Source organism: Eschrichtius robustus, chromosome 14 (assembly GCF_028021215.1).
Source record: "Eschrichtius robustus isolate mEscRob2 chromosome 14, mEscRob2.pri, whole genome shotgun sequence".
NCBI lineage: Eukaryota > Metazoa > Chordata > Mammalia > Artiodactyla > Eschrichtiidae > Eschrichtius > Eschrichtius robustus.
In genome coordinates, this window is record NC_090837.1 from 9,118,393 (window position 1) to 9,140,101 (window position 21,709).

At 43.6% G+C, this 21,709-nt stretch overlaps 1 protein-coding gene across 1 annotated transcript in view; it reads right to left on the minus strand.

Annotated features, from left to right (window-relative positions):
• Positions 1-2,213, minus strand: part of PPTC7 (protein phosphatase targeting COQ7) — a 36,371-nt gene extending 34,158 nt beyond the window's left edge. The window contains exon 1 of the mRNA XM_068562832.1: positions 1,703-2,213. Within this exon, the coding sequence (XP_068418933.1) occupies positions 1,703-1,931 (229 nt within the window). The 5' untranslated portion in view covers positions 1,932-2,213. The remainder of the gene's footprint in view (positions 1-1,702) is intronic.
• Between the last annotated feature and the right edge of the window lie 19,496 nt (positions 2,214-21,709).

The following is a 21,709-nucleotide window of genomic DNA, read 5'->3' on the forward strand; positions in this document are numbered from 1 at the left end:
ATGACCTATATGGGAAAAGAATCTAAAAAAGAATGGGTATATACATAACTGATTCACTTTGCTGCAGAGCAGACACTAACGCAACACTGTCAATCAACTATACTCCAATAAAAATTTTTTTTAAAAAATTGCAAGTTCCATTCTGAGGAGTCTTAAGTGTTGCCTAAACACTAACTGATTTTTTTCAACCCAGGTAATGGAGACTTTCATGAATTAAACTGATAACCACTTTTCTAGTTCTATGTTCACAAACAGTACATGAGTAGAAGCAAAGATAATAGGCAGTTATTCTAAGACCAAATTAAAAAAATAATTATGGTCATAAAGTTACAGGACCATTTGTTCCAATGCCTAACTTTGCCTCAGAATATGAAATTTAATTTTTATTATTTATTTTTGGCTGTGTTGGGTCTTCGTTTCTGCGCGAGGGCCCTCCCTAGTTGTGGCGAGCGGGGGCCACTCTTCATCGCGGTGCGCGGGCCTCTCACTATCGCGGCCTCTCTTGTTGCGGAGCACAGGCTCCAGACGCGCAGGCTCAGCAGTTGTGGCTCACGGGCCCAGCTGCTCCGCGGCATGTGGGATCTTCCCAGACCAGGGCTCGAACCCGTGTCCCCTGCATTGGCAGACAGACTCTCAACCACTGCGCCACCAGGGAAGCCCCAGAATATGAAATTTAAAGTAATCAAAATAATCTCACCTGAGAAGTGAAACCAAAGCGACATTTGAACCTAAGTTCAATGACAACATGTCCTTCAATTACAAAGGAAGTGCTTTATTTATTAAAAGAGATTTAACGGCATAGGATTCTGTGGCATACGCACTGCCTCCAAAGACATACAATATGGTAAAGTTTCTGATCGCTTGTGAATTATATTTAGCCATATCTGCAAGCTCTAACTCTAGACTCCCAACCCCTAAGGTGTAACTGGAATGGGCCGTTGGAAGCACCTGTGGCCTTTAAAGGCTTTAACCAATTCTCAAGGCTTTCTTGGCCGCAGTCTAGAAGAGGGTTTGACCATTCTATTTTGGGTCAAGGAGACTCTCTTCCACCCCAAGTGACCTCAAGTGGGCAAGATCAGTTTGGAAGAATGCACTGCGAGTGATTTTTCACCAGGCCAGCGGCCTCCGCTGCGAGACTTCCAAAAGGATGTAGATCTGGTCTCGATCGAGACGACGAAAGAATGCGGCTGGGCTGTGTGGGGCTCACGACAGCTAGTCGGCTCGGGATCCCGCTGCCCGCGGCCGGGCTGTGGCGTCAGGAGCGTGAAGAAGCAGGGATCCCCGGGCCACGCAGAGGGAGGAGAGAGGAGAGAGGGAGGGAGCCAGAGCGAGGTTCGGAGCCTGCAGGTGTCGCCGGGGGAGGGGACGAGATCGTCCGGGGCTGGCACTACCAAGTGACTGACTAACAGTGCGGTTCCGGACTCAAACTGGTCACATTCTCAGGCTGTGTGACCTTGAGCGTGTGGCTCGCCCGCTCTGCGCCTCAATTCCCTCATCTCTAAAATGGGGGTTGTTCAAGCGGAAAACGCACCTTGGATCGCTTGGCAAGGCGCCTGGCACATAGTAAGCGCTCCGTACAAATGAGCTACTACTGGCTCTCGGGCTCCTCTTACCGCCCAAAGGAGCGAGGAAAGCCCCGAGCAGGGGAGTCCCCAGGAGGCGGATCCCGGGCTGGGAAGGGGGGACCTGGCCGGGCACTCACCGAGCACGTCTGCCGAGCGGTGCCGGGCTACGAAGCACGCATCGTCCCCGTAGCACGCGCCCTTCTTAAGGAGGCCCTTACGGAAGTCCTTGCCGAAGCCGCAGCCGGCCGTCACGAGCCCGTAGTCGCCGCCGCCGCCGCCGCCGCCGCCGGCCCTGGGGTCGGTCTGCGAGAGGCCGCCGAGCACGGCGCGGGCCACCAGTCTCCCGTACGAGAGGACCGAGAACATCGCCGCCGCCGCCCCCCCGAGGAGGCGGGGGGCCCGGGGAGCAGAAGGACGCGGAGGCCCGGAGCCGGCTCTCTCCTCAGCCGCAGCCGCGCCGCCGCCGGGACGCTCCTCAAGGCGGCGCGCAGTCGCCGCCGCCCCTGTCCGACGCGCGGGGCCTCGCACACGCTCCGCCGCGCGCACTGAAGCCAGAGCGAGGTCAGAACCGGCGGCTCCTCCGCCTCAGCCCGACTGGGGTCCCGGCTGCAGCCACCACTGCCGCCGCCATCTTCCACTCCGCTAGCGTGTTCCGGGCCTCGCCGGCAGCACCGCCCCCTTTGTGGCCACGCCTCTAGCCCCGCCCACGGCCCGCTGCTTAGGCCCAAGCCCCGCCTCTTCGGCTCGGTGCCCTACGCAGCCACAGAGGTCGAGCGTGCGCAGAGGATGTGGACACAATTTCTCTTGGGAGTTGTAGTCGCTTTTTTACTTCACTGCCTAGCTTCAAGGACTTAGGAGGATTCCCCAGACGCGGGACCTAAGTTAAAATACCGAGAATTACGGGTGGGCTGTTTTCTCCCCTGCTTTAACCATATCTTTTAAAAGCTATTGTTTTAAATAACGCCACTGTTCCTTTAAAGAAAAACCTGGAAGAAAGTATCGGGTCATATATCATTATTCTGTAGTATATATATTAAGAAACTGAAGTACACTAATCTAGTGACACCTCCAGAACTTATATATTGGAAGGGTTTAGGGGAGGCAATCTGTTTGGAAAGAAGAGCCGTTTTGCATAATGTTTAGGAAAATTCGAGAAAATACTATATGTTCCCATTAGACGGTGGGGTGAGGGTGGAGGGTTAGTGATGGAGATTCAGGCACGGCCACTGCAGCCATGTCATACAGAAGTGTTTCAGACTTTCAGACGGTTCTGCCAAGTGGGGAATAAAAAATTCTAGGCCCCAGATTTCTTTGCCTCAAATCTTAATTTTCTTGAAGGTCCACCTAGCTAAGCAGGTCTTTTCCCCACCTCTGATTTGGGTGCTCAGAGAGGTCATGCAGTGCCAAAGACTTGCAAAGATGAGGGCCCTGCCTCTCTCCTCCCACAGCTGCCACCTCTTCTCATCAGAAGGACAACTCTTAGCAAGAAAGACAGCTCCCCTACTTTTTTTTTTTAAAGCTCTCAGCCCACCCTTAACAAAGACATCACAGTAGCCTTCTCCAGATTTTGACTAACCAACCTTCTTCTGAAAATATTTAGGTTGAAAAATAACTAAATTTAATGGGGAGTTTGTAATGTAATGTGAAGATTAGCTCACCAAATGTGTGTAATATGTTTGTATGTGTATATGAATGTACATTCAAATTACATACCATGCTGGTGGGACTGTACATAATCTAGCCCCTGCATACCTCTCCACCGCATTTGGTCCTGTGCCTCCTTCACTAACTGGGCTCTAGCCATGCTCAAAGCTGCCTCAGGGCCTTTGCTTTTGCTCTTCCTTCCACCCACTAGAATGTAATTCCATTACCTGAGGGTCCTGTGCTCTTTCTTACTGTATCCCCAGAACATATGGGCACACAGTAAACACTTTAGTAAATAAATGAAAGAATGAATGAATATTTCACTAGATCCTAAGCACCCCAAAGGCAAGGATCATTTGCCATTGTATTATTACAACTAACGGGCAGTTTGTAAATGTTGAATAAAAGAAGGGATAATTGAATAGGAAGCATAAATAATACAAAAATAGTATTTGTTGAATAAAGGAATGACTGAATGGATTCAGGAATAAAAGAAAACTGAGATTTGAGGCAAGTGATCTAATTTGGAATACTTTTTGGTTTTATTGAAACATAAATGTATATCACCGAGAAGCACTGGTCCTTTTCTAGTTCACTTTTGACAGAACTGTAGTTCCTCTGGGGATTCCCATCTCATTCTATAAATGAATCTCTTTTATACCTTTTTAAATACATCTAAAGACCTGTAAACCATCCACTCAGAGCACATTCCGTTATCCCAGTTACTGTCATCGTTAAACACTTTCGTGATTTACAGTGTGCTAAGTACTCTATATGTTTCTGTCCTTAAGGGTTTTCATCAAAATTGGACTGAACAAACCACTTCACATAATGAGTGGCATTTTGTCAAAGGTGTAGACAAAAAAAAGTTCATTTACTGGTTAAAAGATATAGCGATCCTAGGAATGCAGTTACACCTTGCTATTTTTTATGGCCCACAAGAATTGGAGAGCGCCCAGAATGAGGGGGTGGAGCTTTGCCGAGCCTGTGCTTGGCATTTACGTCTGTGCCAGCTGTGCTAAAGGTTGTTCTTTTAAGCACACACCACTACCAAATCCCAGCCAGGATGTCAGGTAATTCTACCCCAAGGACAAACTTTTTAAAATAGCACGTCAACCCCTGTTCCTTGCCTCAATTAGACTGCTCCTACCTTTCATTTTCAGGGCATATATTACCTGATTTCCATGTCACTCACAAGAACCGGTTGGATGAGATGAGCAGCAACATAAGATGTGACTCTGACGCTGGTAACCTCTGCTCTGTTGGGGTGACTGTTTTCACAGTTAAATGATACGAGTGCCTTGAGTTTCCTGCAAATGAGTTTTCTGCAAATGAGTTGCTCTTCGGAGCACAATGCGAACAGAATCCTTTCTCAAAGATCCTTTGCACCTTTTCGGAAAGGAGAGGAGACAGGGCCTCAGGTTCCCTTGAATCATTTATTCCAGAGCCAGTTCTAAAAAGTTTCACTATTGTGGGGAAGCCAGGAGAGGGTACTCTGAAAAGAAAAAAAAAACCATTTTCCCCTGCCCTCCCCCAGGAGCACAATTCACTTGTGACATTTAGCTAGACTTAAAAAGCCCTAAGAGTTTTCTTCCTTAACAGAGTTACATTCCTAGCACTTCAAGGATTCCTGGGAGGTCACTTGTCACTCTCAGAAGCGAGCAAGTGGTGAAAATACCATCTGTGTTCCCAGGGCACCTCTATGGCATTAGAAAAGAGCTTTGCACTGGACTCACCCCCAGCACCTAAAAAAAGAAAAAAAAAAGGCATGAATTCCCTAATGAGATTTTCTGCCACACTGGTACACTGATCTCGTCTGATTTCTTTCTGCTAACCTATTCAAAATGAGAAGTAATTAGTTTCTCATCCTTGGTACTATTGACATTTGGGGTCAGATAATTCTTTATTGTAGGGGGCTGTCCTACACATTGAAGGGGGTTTAGCAGCATCCCTGACTTGTACTTACTAGATGCCAATAGCACACCTCACCCCCTAGTTGGGACAACCAAAAATGTCTCCAGAGTCTCCAGATATTGCCAAATGCCCCTGGGTGGGGGGCGGGCAAAATCACCCCCAATTTAGAACCACTGGGTTATACCGATGCCTTGCAAGTGAACAAATATTTGGGGAGCACTTGTTAAGTCTGAGACTCTGGGCTAAGGATAAAAAACGTTGGTGCCTTCATGGCAGTCACAGTATTGACACAGAGGGTTAAAATTAAGTAAATTTAGAGAGAAAATAAACACCACTGGTTGAAATAAAGGAGTGTGAGGAGGAGAAAGAGGACCCATTGGGGTGGGAGAACACTCAGGGCACTTCACAGAGGGTGACGTTTGTGAGAGGCCTACATGGACAGAGGTCTGAGGAGGGGGTATAACCATTCCAAGTGAAAGAAATGGAAACTCAGCAAATGCAGAATGATTGGAGAACAACAAGTAGTCCAGTGCAGCTCAACCTTAGGGTTTGAATGAGGAATAATGAGAAATGGAGCTAGGAAAATAGTTTAGGAACTATTTAGCCATAGAAAGGAATGAAGTGCTGATACATGCCTCAACATAGAGGAACCTTGAAAACATTATACTTTTTTTTTTTTAATATTTGTTTACTTATTTATTTGGCTGTGTCGGGTCTTAGTTGCGGCACACGGGATCTTTTAGTTGCAGCATGTGAACTCTTAGTTGTGGCATACGGGATCTAGTTCCCTGACCAGGGATTGAACCCCGGCCCCCTGCATTAGGAGCATGGAGTCTTAGCCACTGGACCACCAGGGAAGTCCCGACAACATTATACTAAGTTAAAGAAACCAGTCCCCAAAGACCACACATTGTATGATGCTATTTATATGAAATGTCCAGAATAGGCAAACCCATAGAGACAGAAAGCAGATTAGTAATTGCCAGAGACCGGGAGGAGGGAGAATGGGAAATGATTGCTAATGGGTTTGGGGTTCCTCTTTGGGGTAATGAAAATGTTCTGGAATTAGATAGTAGTAACGGTTGCATAATCTTATATATATACTAAAAAACAATGAACTGTACACTTTAAAAGAGTGAATGTTATGATATGTGAATACCTCAATTAAAAAAAATAGGACCTACTGCAGAGGGCCTTATATGTTAAGCTGAAGGTACTTAATGCTGGAGACACCAAGGAGTCACCAAATGCTTTTAATATGCCAGTAATAATAATAAAATAATAAATAATATTATAATAAAATAATAAAACAAGAATAGTAATGAAAGTGAGAGCAATAGATACCATGGATTGAGCACTTCCTATGTGCATTACCTGCATGGTCTGCACTGACCACCTATTTAAACATGAAAACATCCAACAGTCCCATCTGCATTTCACACAGGACTTATTTTGTTTATTGTTTCTTTCCTCCCTGACTAAAATGTACGTTCCATAGGAGCAGGGGATTTTGTGTATTTTATTCACTACTTTATCTCAAGGGTCCAGAACACTGCCTAGCATACAATAGGTACTGAATAAATAAGTAAGAAGTGAATGCTGTTGATTAAGAGAACCGTAGAGGTCACATAGAACAAGCAACTTGTTTTACAGCTGAGGAAAGGGGGGGCAAATAACATGTTCCTCCCATAGGAATTTAATGGGTGGAGCTGGGCCAACTGGAGAGGTATCCAGGGGACTCTTGGTACCTGCCCTGCAAAGCCCCTTTGAAGGCATTAGCCACAAGCTGTTCTTTCCATTGAATTTACCTTGCTTTGCATTGTGTGTGATGGTCATGTTTCTCCCACCTAGTATCCATTCCCCTCATTCTCTGAAAATAGTATTTTGATTCCTTGGAGGAATAATCCATGTTGGTTCATGTGGTTTGGGTGGAACTAGATGGCAGGGAGACACATGACCCAGGTCTGGCCAATCAGTGCACTGCATTCTCTTGGTCACGATTGGTCCAGTAGGAAGGCGCATGACCCAAGCTAGTTGAGTGAAACTCCATTATGGGATTTTGCTGAAAGCATTAAGGAGAAATTCTCACAGGGTTTCTAAGCTGGTAGAATGAAAGCTTGGAGCTGCTGATGGCCATTTTTGCCACTGCTTGGGTATATCTAGCCTGAGAATGAAGGGAATTCAGAGAGAAGCAGAGCCTAGAGATAGTAAGAAACAGAGGCTTCGTGATAGTGATTAAACCCCCGAATCCAGCTTTGCCTGAAGAAAGATCAGTCCCTCTACTCATATTAATTCCCTGATTTGCTTAAGCAACTTTGAGTTTGGCTTGCAAGGAAGTGAATCCTGACAAACACATCATATGATCCTCATAGCATGACTACAATTATTGAATCAAGAATAAGTCACCAGGGGCTTCCCTGGTGGCACAGTGGTTAAGAACCCGCCTGCCAGTGCAGGGGACATGGGTTCGAGCCCTGGTCCAGGAAGATCCCACGTTGCCATGGAGCAACTAAGCCTGTGCGCCACAACTACTGAGCCTGTGCTCTAGAGCCCATGAGCCACAGCTACTGAGCCCACGTGCTATAACTACTGAAGCCCACATGCCTAGAGCCCATGCTCTGCAATGAGAAGCCACCACAATGAGAAGCCTGCGCACCACAACGAAGAGCAGCCCCCACTCGCCGCAACTAGAGAAAGCCCATGCACAGCAACAAAGACCCAATGCAACCAAAAATAAATAAATTAATTTAAAAAAAAAAAGAATAAGTCACCAAACCAAAGGCAACTTTTAGAAGGAAACTTATCCTCCGCCAGTTTACATAGAGGAGAGGGAACTGCCACTTCTCAGTAGAAAAACTGCTGAAGCAAAACTTCTGATCTCTTTCTTTACTACCTCCATGAGATGAGGATAGGGTCTGATTGGTGGATTCAGAAAAAGATGCCGATGTTACTGAACTGAACACGGGTCCACTTGCCTGATGCTCAGCAAAGCCAATCTACTGAAGCCAGGTTGTGGTAAAGAAAAGTACAGCATTTATTTGCAGGGCACCAAGCAAGGAGAACAGGCAGCTAGTGCTCAAAAGACCCAAACTCCCCAATGGCTTTCAGGCAAGGGTTTTCTGTTTTTTGTTTTTTCTCCCTATTTGTGGCTTATTTTTTTCACCTCTTAACATTGTGTCCTTTGATGAATCAAAGATTTTTTTTTTTTTTGGCTGCATTGGGTCTTCGTTGCTGCATGCAGGCTTTCTCTATTTGTAGCGAGTGGGGGCTACTCTTCATTGTGGTGCACAGGCTTCTCATTGCAGTGGCTTCTCTTGTTGGGGAGCATGGGCTGTAGGCATGCGGGCTTAAGTAATAGCATGCAGGCTCAGTAGTTGTGGCTTGCAGGCTCTAGAGCACAGGCTCAGTAGTTGTGGCGCACAGGCTTAGTTGCTCTGCAGCATGTGGGATCTTCCTGGACCAGGGCTCGAACCCATGTCCCCTGCATTGGCAGGCGGATTCTTAACCACTGCACCACCAGGGAAGCCCCCAGGCAAGGGTTTTTAAAGGCAACATTGGGAGTGAGGGTTGCAGGGTGTATGATCAGCTCGTGAACGTTTTTCTGATTGGTTGGTTGTGAGGTAACAGGGTGATGTTTCGGGAATCTTCATCAGCCTTCTGGTTCCAACCAGTCTGGGGTCTTCGTGTTTGTGGTCAGCATGTTGTCACCATCCTCCACCTGGGGGGTAGGGTCTTAATTTCTGCAGAACAGTTCAAAGGTATGTGTCAGACTGTTGTCTATATCCCTTTGGGAGGAACTAGGAATCCTGTGACTCTTCTGTTCTAGTCATTAACTGCTTCAGTCTGCTCTTTGAAACTCGGGGAAGGCCAAACAGGAAGTGGGGTACACGGAGGGGCTTGTACCTGGGAAGGCCCTGCAGGGTCCGCTCAGTTTCAGTCCCACCTTTTCTTTGATACTGCTCAATCCTGAGCGGAACAGGAGTGGGACAAGAAAGGGAATAAAGTGTTGGATAGAGAGGTTAATCATAAATGTGGCAGGGGAACTCAGTTTTAGGGGGACTGGGTTTCAATGAGCATGTTGCCCAGTCCTTTCTCTTTATTCTTTCTTGCCATGGTCTGTCCTTTGGATACTCATTTCCTCCTCTGCCATGGGGAGCCTGTCCCTCTGGAGGAGGCCTGCAGTCTGACCAGGTAACTCAGTGTAATCCAGATGGGGATTGTGTGCACAACAAAGCCATGTTCTCCAATCAGGCTCATCAATAAAGCTGATACTTGGAGCCCCAGCTGCCTGATTCATGCATCTACATCTCAGTGGGTTTAGAATTTGGAAGGGTCAAGAAGGGGGTAATTAATTATCACTCCATGAACCCCAAACATGTTAATTTTCTCTTCAGAAAACCTCAGAGATGGGCACGAAGGCTGACATTTGGGGGCTAAAATAACACATGGGATCAGGTTTCTGGTGTAGTCAGGGCTCGAGGCTGAAAGGTAATTGTGGGTCAAGTGGATTCTTGACCTGAGCAGTTTGTGACAGCTACAGTTGTTCGGTAAGATTTTAACTGGCAGGGGCCTGAGTACGAGGGCCTCTGGGGCAGGCCTTGACCTAACCCGTGAGAGTACAGCTTTGACCTCAGCAGGCAGCTGGGACAGGGATTACGTTATTGGGAAAAAAGCCTTTCTGTCCCAGGGAAGGCTTACCTTAAAGAGGACAAGGCTTTTTTTTTTTTTCAAATTTTTATTTATTTGTTTATTTATCCATGGCTTGTGTTGGGTCTTCGTTTCTGTGCGAGGGCCCCCTCCAGTTGCAGCAAGCGGGGGCCACTCTTCATTGCAGTGCGCAGGCCTCTCACTATCGCGGCCTCTCTTGTTGCGGAGCACAGGCTCCAGACGCGCAGGCTCAGTAATTGTGGCTCACAGGGCCCAGCCGCTCCGCGGCACAAGGGATCCTCCCTGACCAGGGCCCGAACCCATGTCCCCTGCACTGGCAGGCAGACCCTCAACCACTGCGCCACCAGGGAAGCCCGAGAGGGCAAAGCTTTAGCTTACAAACATTTAGGCTCTGATGGGTAGAAGATTTTTGCTTCCTGTATTACGTATTTCAGCAAAGCTTCAGGCTGGATTTTAAACAGCAAAGACAACTAAATTCTCGAGTCAACAGAGATCTTGTCTGTGAGATTGTAGCCTTTTTACAGCATAAACACAGGGAGTAGGTGGATGCTGCAAATCTGTTCTTCTGTAGGTCGTTCTGAGCTTCATTCAGGGTCATGAGCAGAACCTGTGAAGGGGCTGATCTCTTGACTCCATTTGGCTTGTCACATGCTGGTAAGGTTCACCCCACTACTGGTATCGAGGTTTGCTCTGATTTGTTAATTGCATAAGCCTTGATCATGACTTTGGATCTGGGGAGCCAAGACCTTGAGTTTACCTGCAGAATGGGGGCATATTTTGTTAGTGAAAACAAATGAATAGAACAGGACCCTTATATAGGAGATATGCTTCTGGGGTTGAGGTAGAGAAAGCTAATGAAAATCCAAAAGCTAAGAAGGCAGTTAATGAAGCTTATGCCTAAAAGACTTTGTCTCTGGGAAACAGGTTTGCTCAGGCAATCAAGGAAGAACTAGGTTGTTTTTAAAAATATGATTCTGTCATGCATATTTGAAAGTTGCTGAGAGGGGATCTAAAAAGTCTTCATCACAAGAAAAAACATTTTTTTTTTGTAACCATGTATGGTGATGGATGTTAACTAGACTTACTGTAGCGATCATTTTGCAATATATACAAATATCAAATTATTTTTAAACTAGTATAATGTTATATGTCACATATACCTCAAATATAGCAATTTTTTAAAAAAAGCTTCTGTCATGCTACCAGAACAGAACCAGTGGAAGAGTGAAAGGCAAATAAAAGAAGACCGACTGACTAAACTGGAGGAAGGCAGGGATTTTTTTTTTTTAATTTACAGTATTTTTAATCATGCTAAAGAGAAACAGACACATAGATCTGGAAGTGAGACTGGCAGAGGTAACAGCAGATTTCTGTCTTCTCCCATCTGTTGCCCCCTGTGGGGCATGAATCCTTGGTTCCGGGAGGAGAATGGGGGGGATGTTTGCACTCCTTAAACTGCTTGTTTTTGCTTGGAATTTTCTTTCAATGCTGGTATAATTGACTTCACCCAGGTTTTCTGTGCCCTGTGGGATGCTTTTCCTCTGTGGTCTCAAAAGTCTTTGCTTCCAGCTTGCTCCCATCTTCACAATGATTACTCTCCTCAGAAGGGCAGAGATTTTTTAAAGCTAAAACTGTGATCTTAGTAGACAGACCAGACAGATATGAAAGGGAAATGAGTTTGGTTTTTTTAAAATTATACTTAAAAAAATTTTTTTCTTTCCCTTTGGCCACGCCCCGAGGCTTGCGGGATCTTAGTTTCCCAACCAGGGATCAAACCCGGCCCCAGAAGTGGAAGCGTGGCGTCCTAACCACTGGACTGCCAGGGAATTCCCTGGAAATGAGTTTTTGAAGCCTCAGCTAGGTAGATATTAAGAGGGCGAATAGACTCATGCCTATGTGGAAACTTGAGAGGAAATGGAGGTAAAATTACAGATTTGTGGGAAGAAATTATTTTAAAAATGGTGGGAGGACATTGGTAATCCCTCTGGGGGAAAAAGAAATTAAATTGGATCCCTAACTCACAACATATACAAGAGTAAATTCCAGAGGTCAAAAGCAAAAGCAGGGGCTTCCCTGGTGGCGCAGTGGTTAAGAACCTGCCTGCCAATGCAGGGGACATGGGTTCAAGCCCTGGTCCGGGAAGATCCCACATGCCACGGAACAACTAAGCCCGTGTGCCACAACTACTGATCCTGCGTTCTAGAGCCCGTGAGCCACAACTACTGAAGCCCGCGTGCCTAGAGCCCATGCCCTGCAACAAGAGAAGCCACCGCAATGAGAAGCCCGTGCACCACCACAATGAAGAGTAGCCCGCGCTCGCTGCAAGTGGAGAAAGCCCGCATGCAGCAACGAAGACCCAAGCAGCCAAAAACAAAAAGAAAGGACTTGAATAGACATTTCTCCAAAGAAGGTAAACAAATGGCCAATAAGCATAGGAAAAGATGCTTAACATCACTAATTGTCAGGGAAATGCAAATCAAAATCACAAAGAGATACCCCCTCACACACATTAAGACGGTTACTATTTAAAAAACACAAAACCCAGATAATAACGAAATGTTATCAAGGTTGTAGGAAAAATGGAGCTCTTGTGCACTGTTGGTGGAGCTCTTGTGTACTGTTGGTGGGAATGTAAAATGGTGCAGACTCTGTTCCTCAGAAATGAAACAGAATTACCATATGATACAGCAATTCCACTTTTGGGTATATACCTGAAAGAATTGAAAGCTGGGACTCAAGCAGATTTTTTTTTTTTTTTTTTTTGGCTGCGTTGGGTCTTCGTTGCTGCACCCTGGCTTTCTCTAGTTGCGGTGAGCGGGGGGCTACTCTTCGTTGCGGTGCACGGGCTTCTCATTGCGGTGGCTTCTCTTGTTGCGGAGCACAGGCTCTAGGTGCGCGGGCTTCAATAGTTGTGGCTCGTGGGCTCTAGAGCGCAGGCTCAGTAGTTGTGGCGCACGGGCTTAGTTGCTCCGCGGCATGTGGGATCTTCCCGGGTCAGGGCTTGAACCTGTGTCCCCTGCGTTGGCAGGCAGATTCTTAACCACTGCGCCACCAGGGAAGTCCCTCAAGCAGATATTTGTATACCCATGCTCCTAACAGCATAATTCACAATAGTCAAAAGGTGGAAGCAACCCAAGTGTCCATTGATGGGTGAACTGATAAACAAAATGTGATATATACATATGATGGAATATTATTCTTTCTTAAGAAGGAAGGAAATCCTGATACATGTTACAACATGGATGAATTTTGAGGGCATTATGGTAAGTGAAATAAGCCAGACACAAAAAAGACAAACACTATATGATTCTGCTTTTATGAGGTAGATAGAGGAATCAAATTCATAGAGACAGAAAGTAGAATGGTGATTGCCAGGAGCTGGAGGGCAGAGAGAATAGGGAGTTATTGTTTAATGTGTACAGAGTTTCAGTTTTGCAAGATGAAAACAGTTCTGGAGATGGATGGTTGTGATGATTGCAGAACAATGTGAATGTACTTAGTGCCACTGAACCATACATTTTAAAATGCTGTCTTATTTCTCCAAAGAAGATATACAGATTGCCAACAAACACATGAAAGGATGCTCAACATCACTAATCATTAGAGAAATGCAAATCAAAACTACAATGAGGTATCACCTCACACTGGTCAGAATGGCCATCATCAAAATATCTACAAACAATAAATGCTAGAGAGGGTGTGGAGAAAAGGGAACCCTCTTGCACTGTTGGTGGGAATGTAAATTGATACAGCCACTGTGGAGAACAGTATGGAAGCTCTTTAAAAAACTAAAAATAGAACTGCCATGTGACCCAGCGATCCCACTACTGGGCATATACCCTGAGAAAACCATAATTCAAAAAGAGTCATGTACCCCAATGTTCATTGCAGCTCTATTTACAATAGCCAGGACATGGAAGCAACCTAAGTGTCCATTGACAGATGAATGGATAAAGAAGATGTGGCACATATATACAATGGAATATTACTCAGCCATAAAAAGAAACGAAATTGAGTTATTTGTAGTGAGCTGGATGGACCTAGAGTCTGTCATACAGAGTGAAGTAAGTCAGAAAGAGAAAAACAAATACCGTATGCTAACACATAATATGGAATCTAAAAAAAAAAAAAAAATGGCTTTGAAGAACCTAGGGGCTGGACAGGAATAAAGATGCAGATGTAGAGAATGGACTTGAGGACATGGGGAGTGGGGGAAGGGTAAGCTGGGACGAAGTGAGAGAATGGCATGGACATATATACACTACCAAATGTAAAATAGATAGCTAGTGGGAAGCAGCCTCATAGCACAGGGAGGTCAGCTCGGTACTTTGTGACCATCTAGAGGGGTGGGATAAGGAGGGTGGGAGGGAGACGCAAGAGGGAGGAGATATGGGGATATATGTATATGTATAGCTGATTCACTTTGTTATAAAGCAGAAACTAACCATTGTAAAGCAATTATACTCCAATAAAGATGTTAAAAAAAATGCTCTCTTAAATTTTATGTCATGCATGTTTTACCATAGTTAACATTTTTTAAAAGGTTAGAGCTTCTGCATAACAAAAGTCACCATTAAAAAAATACTTAAATAAAAACAATAAGCCACAGCCTGAGAGAAGGTATTTGTGATGCATAAAACCAAGAAAGGATTAGTATCCAGAGTACATCAAGAATTCCTTCACATTAGTAAAGAAAAAGAAATAACTCAATAGAAAAGTAGAAAAATATAAAAAATGCCCAACAGTATGTTAAATTAAACAAGGAGGCCATTAGATTGAGGTGGTTCTAATGCCTTAGCAGCCTGCATAAGCCAGCCAAAAAGTAAATGCCTCAAGGTTAAGAAATCAAAACCTAAAGACAACCAATCACAAACAGCCAACTAGTCTTTCCCAAATAAGGCAACCGCTTAAGCTACAGCCAATCAAATAATTTCCTTGCTTTGTTTCTGCCTCTTCTCAGTAAAAGTCTTGCCCCTAGCTCCTGTCAGAGAAGCACTCCCAACCACTTCCGGTTTGGCATTGCCCGATTCAAATTGATTTTTGCTCAAATAAACTCTTAAAATTTTTTTCTTTTTAAAAATTGGAGTGTAGTTAATTTACAATATTGTGTTAGTTTTATTAAAATTTTTGATTTGCCTCAGTTTATCTTTTAACGAGGCATTTCAGAAGAGAAAACCCAATAGACATATGAAGAGAGACCCAATTTCATTAGTAATCAGGGAAATGACTGGAGTGGGGAGGCTAAATTACGGTGGGCAGAGAAAGCGTCTCTGAATAGGTGTCATTTGAACTGAGATCTAAGTGAAAATTTGAGCAAAACAGCCAGCCATACAGAGTTCTGGAGGGGGACTTCCCTGGCGGTCCAGCGGTAAAGACTCTGAACTTACAATGCAGGGGGCCCGGGTTTGATCCCTGGTGGGGGAACTACATCCCACATGCCGCAACTAAGAGCCTGCATGCCGCAACTAAAGAATCCTGCATGCTGCAAGGAAGATCCTGCACGCGGCAACAAAGATGCCGTGTGCCGCAACTAAGACCTGGTGTGGCCAAATAAATAAAATAAATAAAAAAATAAAGTTCTGGAGGAAGGGCATTCCAGGCAGAGGGAAGAGCAAATGCAAATGTCCTGGGCTGGAATAAGTTTGGCGATGTCTCAGTCAGCCCAGGCTGCCATAACAAAATACCACAGACTTGATAGCTTAAAGAACAGAAATTTTTTTCTCACAGTTCTGGAAGCTGGAAGTCTGGGAACAGGGTGCCAGCATACTTGGGTTCTGATGAGAGCTCTCTTCCTGGCTTGCAGATGGCCACCTTCTCATAGTGTCTTCACGTGGCTTTCTCTTCTTATAAGGCCACAGTCCTATTGGATTAGAGCCCCATCCTTATGACTTCATTTAATTTCAGTTACTTCCCCAAAGCCTTATTACTAATTTCAGTCACACTGGGGGTTAGGGCTTCAACATACGAATTTTGAGGGACACAAACATTCAGTCCATAACACCTCAGTGTGGGGCTTGCTTTAAAAAGTCCATTTGAGGGAATTCCCTGGTGGTCCAGTGGTTAGGACTGCGTGCTTCCATTGCAGTGGGCACAGGTTTGATCCCTGGTCGGGGAACTAAGATCCCACAAGCCTTGTGGCTAAAAAAAAAAAAAAGTCAATTTGAGGAGGCAAGGACTTCAGTACTGAATGTGGAAGTGAAAACCTACAGATCAACTCCGAGACTGGATAAGATAGAATGACTCCTCCCACAGTCCATTTTTGGAAGTATAAAGAAGTAAAGCTTATGCAGGCTGAGGGGAAGGGAATTTGGGGGGAAGTTATATTGGCTTTTAATTCCTTGCCAAAGGCGCAAAAACTCTGTTCCCCTTCACAGGGGGTTTCCCTCCTCTGTCCTCTGAGTTTGACAACAGAATGAGATGCAGTTCCTAAGTTCCTTCTTTCTTTACTACCCTCCATGGTAACACAGGGCTCTTAGTTAATAGGTTTTACTGCTAATTACCAGGGAACAACAAAAGTATAACAAACAACAACGTCTAAACATGACTCATTCAAATAGAGAATAATCACATGTCAAAAATTTCTTCACCTTGTTAAAGAGGAAACAGTAAGATGGTGAAGCTGGTTCAGAGAGCATTTTGAGGAAGTAGATATTTGAGGAGGGGGTCTTAGATACTAAACTGGTTAATCTCTGCAGGGTAATAAAGAATGATAAGCTTTGGGATTCTTTTTTATACTGGAAAGTAATACTTTGGAACTCAAACCAGACAAAAATCTGAGCCTTTAATAAATAGTAAATAGCTAAGCAAACAAAGATACATTCCTTGGCCTACATATATGGCCAGTGGGCCAAATCTGGCTCTGCTGCTTGCATTTATAATAAAGTTTTATTGAACCACAGACACATCCATTTGTTTACATACTGTGTAAGGCTGCTTTTGCTCTAAACAACAGAGTACTATGATGACAGAGTTGAGTAGTTGACAGAGAGGAGATAGCTCAAAAGCCTAAAATATATACTATCTTGGATCCTTACAGAAAAAGTTTGCCAACCCCTGCTAGAGAATTAATCCTTGGGTGGGCTTGTTAATCAACGTCCTAGATGACATGGCAAGAGCTACACTGCCCTCTCTTGGTCTTATTTGCAAATTTTGGCTAATTTTTCTTAAAAAGGAGACGTTTGGCTTAAAAGTTGAGGGACATTTGGAGAGTTGTCATCTCTGGCCTATAATTCATAAATCCTCCCGTCCACCCACTTCAACACCCCAACACCCGCTTTGTGCATGTGACTGTCTCAATGCACCTCCTTTTAAGGGCAAGGAGGCCTGAAAAATAATTGGTGTTAAGTAATGTCCTTTACAACGTCATTTTGCTCAACAGGGCAGTCTGTCTTGGAATTAGGACTCCAGTTAGGGCTTGTGCCTCATAGTAATAGTACATTCAGATGGAAGGGTTTCTTGGGATGTTCTCTGAGCTTCTTTGAATTAAGTTCTACAGCTGTTGCAAACTGCAAGTTTTGAGAAGGCAGCAATAGTGTGTGCTTGACCACTGCCTGCTTCCCTGGTTCCTGGCACATAGTAGGTGCTCAGTAAAATATTTGTTGATTGAATGATAGATCCAATGAAAGACTAAAGACAGGGTTTGTTTTCCCCTCATGGTCAGCCCTGTGTGAGGAATAAAGTTTTGGTGACAAAGTCTGCCACCTTCAGGAAGAAAAGTGAAACTGCAAGATTCAGAACTGCTAGGCCCTGAGGAAAACACAGTCAACTGCAACACAAGATTACCAGAGAATCAGTTTTTTCTCCTTTAGCTTAAGACAGAATTAATCAACATCATTTTGCCCTTTCCAATTAAGGAAACCTGCTCCCTTTCTTTAATAACATTTAAAGCCTTTGGAGTGCTTAATAAGTGCCCAGCACCATCCCATGCACACACAATTTTGCGGTAGGTACCACTAGTCATCTCCATTTTATAAATGAGGAATTTGAGCAGAGAAAGCATGACCGAGTTACACTAGCTAGAAGGGGGCAAAACTAGGAGTTTGAACATCGTGGCTTCAGAATGTGTGCGTTTAATCATTTCACTATACTACATCACTATGCCTGATATGGAAAATGTTTATAGGAAACATAGAAACATGGCAAATGGAACCCATGCAGATATCTCTGCTCTCTCCTGAACACTACTAAAATGATAGAAAAGGGATCCAAAAGGTCTAAACCCACAGAGAACAAGAGAGAAGATGACTGCTCATGAGAGATGTCGAATCCTTTTCAGAAGATAGAAAGTAGATGGATGATTTAGCTGAGTGGAGAAACCGTAGGAAGGGGATGCCAGTGAGGAGTAAGCCTGGGCCCTTGGCAGTGAAAGCACAGCGTCCTAACCACTGGACAGCCAGGGAATTCCCCTGAAAACAGATCATTAATTGTACATACATACTAGGAGCTGTTAACCCCAGATTCCCTCCTGTGACCCCTTACCCCAATCCCTGCAAAGATTATTCTTTGGAGAACTTGAAACATGACAGCTCTAGGTTCAGAGATCGCAGTCAGAGAAAAGTATGGAGGTGAGGCAACATGCTAAAGACAGGTTAAATGAAAGCGTGCAGCTAAAAAAAAATCGGACCTTTTTTTTTTAATAATCATGTGTTTGGTGGTAGTATTGGTATTGCTATTCTGCTAAGTGTATTTTAGGACAAAGCAAATAATAAATTATGTTGGAGTTTTTGAGAACCAAGCTTTATGGTGTGGAAGAAAGGAAATACATATGTATGGTCAATATGGTTAAGTAAAACCCCTCTAGTCTTAATTTTAATTGGAAACATCAGTATGATGGACTTTGTCAGAGAGGTTAAATAACTTGCTCAAGGTCACCCAGCTAATAAGGGATGGAACAAGAGTAACTCAGCCTGGTCTTGCTCCAAAATTTGTGAGGGCCTCCTGGAGGAGGTGAAATTTGAAGGATAAGTAGGATCAATAATGGACTTCTCTCGATCTATAGAAGATGTGCTTACCATGACCCAGGAATCCTGGGCTGACCTGGTAAGAGTTTGTTTCTGAAATGTCAAAACTCAAGGCCAGCCTCCAAGTCATGGTGACCAGATGACCAACAGAAGTTACCTGGGTCTCCCCCGTGCCATCCCTTTAAAAAATTTCAAGAACGGTGAGATGTATTTTCACGAAGTCCTCAAAGTAAACACTTCTTACAGTACACCCATAGAAGACTACACAATTTGTTTGAGTCTAATTTTTTTTTAGACTTGAAAAATGTTCACAAGATTTAAAATTTGCTTTCATGTCTAGTTTGGCAGTAGATGTTGGGCAAGGCTGGCAGGAGGAAAGGATTTGTGCCCTATTTTCCAAATGCTCCCCCTAATGGAACATAGGGATGATGTGATTAAGAGAGGGAACATATGTTTTTTAATTTGTTTTATTGTTGTGGTTATTTAATTTAAAAATTAGTTATTGGGAGTTCCCTGGCGGTGCCGTGGTTAGGACTCGGCGCTTTCACTGCTGTGGCCCTGGGTTCAATCCCTGGTCGGGGACCTAAGATCCTGCAAGCAAGGAGGCATGGCCAAAACAAAAAATTAGTTATTAAGTGAAAAGTAACACATGCAAAATAGATTGAAGATCGATTCTCCTTCCTTCCTCCTCCCCAGAAACTGTTACATCTACCAGCTTCTTATGTCTTGCAGAGAACACTTTAAGAGGAAACTTTTAGGCTGATTCATGTTAGAAGGCGACAGAAGTTAAAATATGACTGATCTTTTATTAGCCCACTATAGTAAGCATGGGTTACTTTTATTATCCCACTATAGTAAGCCCTCTGAGGGAGAAACTACAGCTAGATTTAGATTGGACGGACTTTCATTATTTCTCTTAAGGAATGCACAAATGATCCCTATTAAAAAGAGGTACCAATTTAAGTCTTTTTCCAAACAGACCTAGTTAAACTTCATCTTTTCTTATCAGGCCATCTTTTTTTTTTCCCCCTAATAAATGGACAATAATGTAGAGATGGGGATTCTGGGGGTTTGGATTTAGGGTTAATTCCATCCAGATTTTTCATAACTATGACTATAATAATTCTGATGTTTCCAGGACATTCTAATTTTTAAATTGTCTTCCTAACTACATGCATGCTTGTCAGACCATGGATTCTGATTTGGGGCATGGAGAACACGCTTTAACAGTGTGAGGTTGGTGCTTTTGACATAGGCTTACGCAGTCTTGTATTTGCTTTTCTTTGGTCTCCACGTTCTTTCCAACAAATCTGGGTTAACAAAAGGTAAAAGCTTTAAACAAGCTGTAGCAGAAATGCCTGACCCCATGGCCAGGCAAAATGAAGCAGGTTCAGGCCTCAAGAAGAACTCACTCACAGGCTGCCAGAAAGGGGTGGATGAAAACGGAGCTACCTGCAGATCCTGAGAACAAAATGATGAAAACATGTTTACAACACGGAAACAGAAATTGAAGTGGGGGAGGAGAAAGCAGTGCCCCTCAGTGGTACCAAGAGGTCAGCTCACTTCCATTTTTTGAGGCTCTTTGTTTACAGAAAAATGAAGAATTAAGTTCTTCATTTAATATTTAACAAATTCTTTTAACAAATTCATTTTAACCCCAAGGTTAAAATGCCATGTAAATGTGCCATTACAAGATGATTGGATTTATTAAAAGCCAACTAATAAAACTGCAGTGAGATACCACCACACAATTATTAGAATAGTTAAAAATGAGATTGAAAACAAAACTGACCATACCAAGTTTTCAGGAGCATAAGGAGCAACTGAAGTCTCATATATTGTTGGTGGGCGTGCAGAAGGTACGTCACTTTGGGAAAAGGTTGGGAAGTTTCTTATAAAATTCAACATCCACTCACTATACAACCCAGAAATCTCATTCCTAGGTGTGCACCCAAGAGAAATGAAAATCACACAAAATCTGTATGTGAATGTTTATAGTGGCTTTATTTGTAATTGCCAAAAACTGGAAAAACTTAAATTCCTTCAACTTGTGAATGAATGAAGAAATTGTGGTATATCCATTATGGAATACTTGTCAGCAATAGAAAGGAGTGGATTGAAAGAAACTTTTGCATATATGGCCAAGTTGTTTTCTAACAGTGGTGCTAGGACTATATAAAGGGGAAAGGACAGTCTCTTCAACAAATGGTGTTGGGAAAACTGGATATCCACATGCAAAAGAATGAAATTAGACCCTTACCTTATGCCAAATACAAATATTAACTCAAAATATATTGAAACTATTAAATTCCTAGCAGAAAACATAGGAGAAAAGTTTCAAGACATTGGATTTGGCAATGATTTCTTGGATATAACACCAAAAGCACAGGCAACAGTGGGACTACATCAAACTTAAAAACTTCTGTGTGTCAAAAGAAACAATCAACAGAGTGAAAAGGCAACCTATGGAATGGGAGAAAAATAATTGCAAATCACATATCTGATGAGGGGTTAATATCTAGAATATATAAGGAACTTCTACATCTCAAAAACAATAACAAAAACCCAATTAAAAATTGGGCAAAAAACCTGACTAGACATTTCTCCAACGAAGACATACAAATCTCCAATAGGCACAGGAAAAGATGCTTGATATTACTAATTATTAGAAAAATGCAAATCAAAACCACAATGAAACATCACCCCACACTCCTCTGGATGTATGTTCTAGAGATCTGTTGCACAACAATGTGAAAACACTTAACACTGCTGAACTGTACACTTAAAAATGATTAAGATGGTGTTTAATGGTATGTGGGTTTTTTTTACAATAATAATAATAATAAAAGTAATAAAAGAAACACCCCTTTCCTCAGCTGCCGCTAAGGTGCTCGGTCCTTCCGAGGAAGCTAAGGTCGCGTTGGGGTGAGGCCCTCACTTCATCCGGTGACGAGCCCC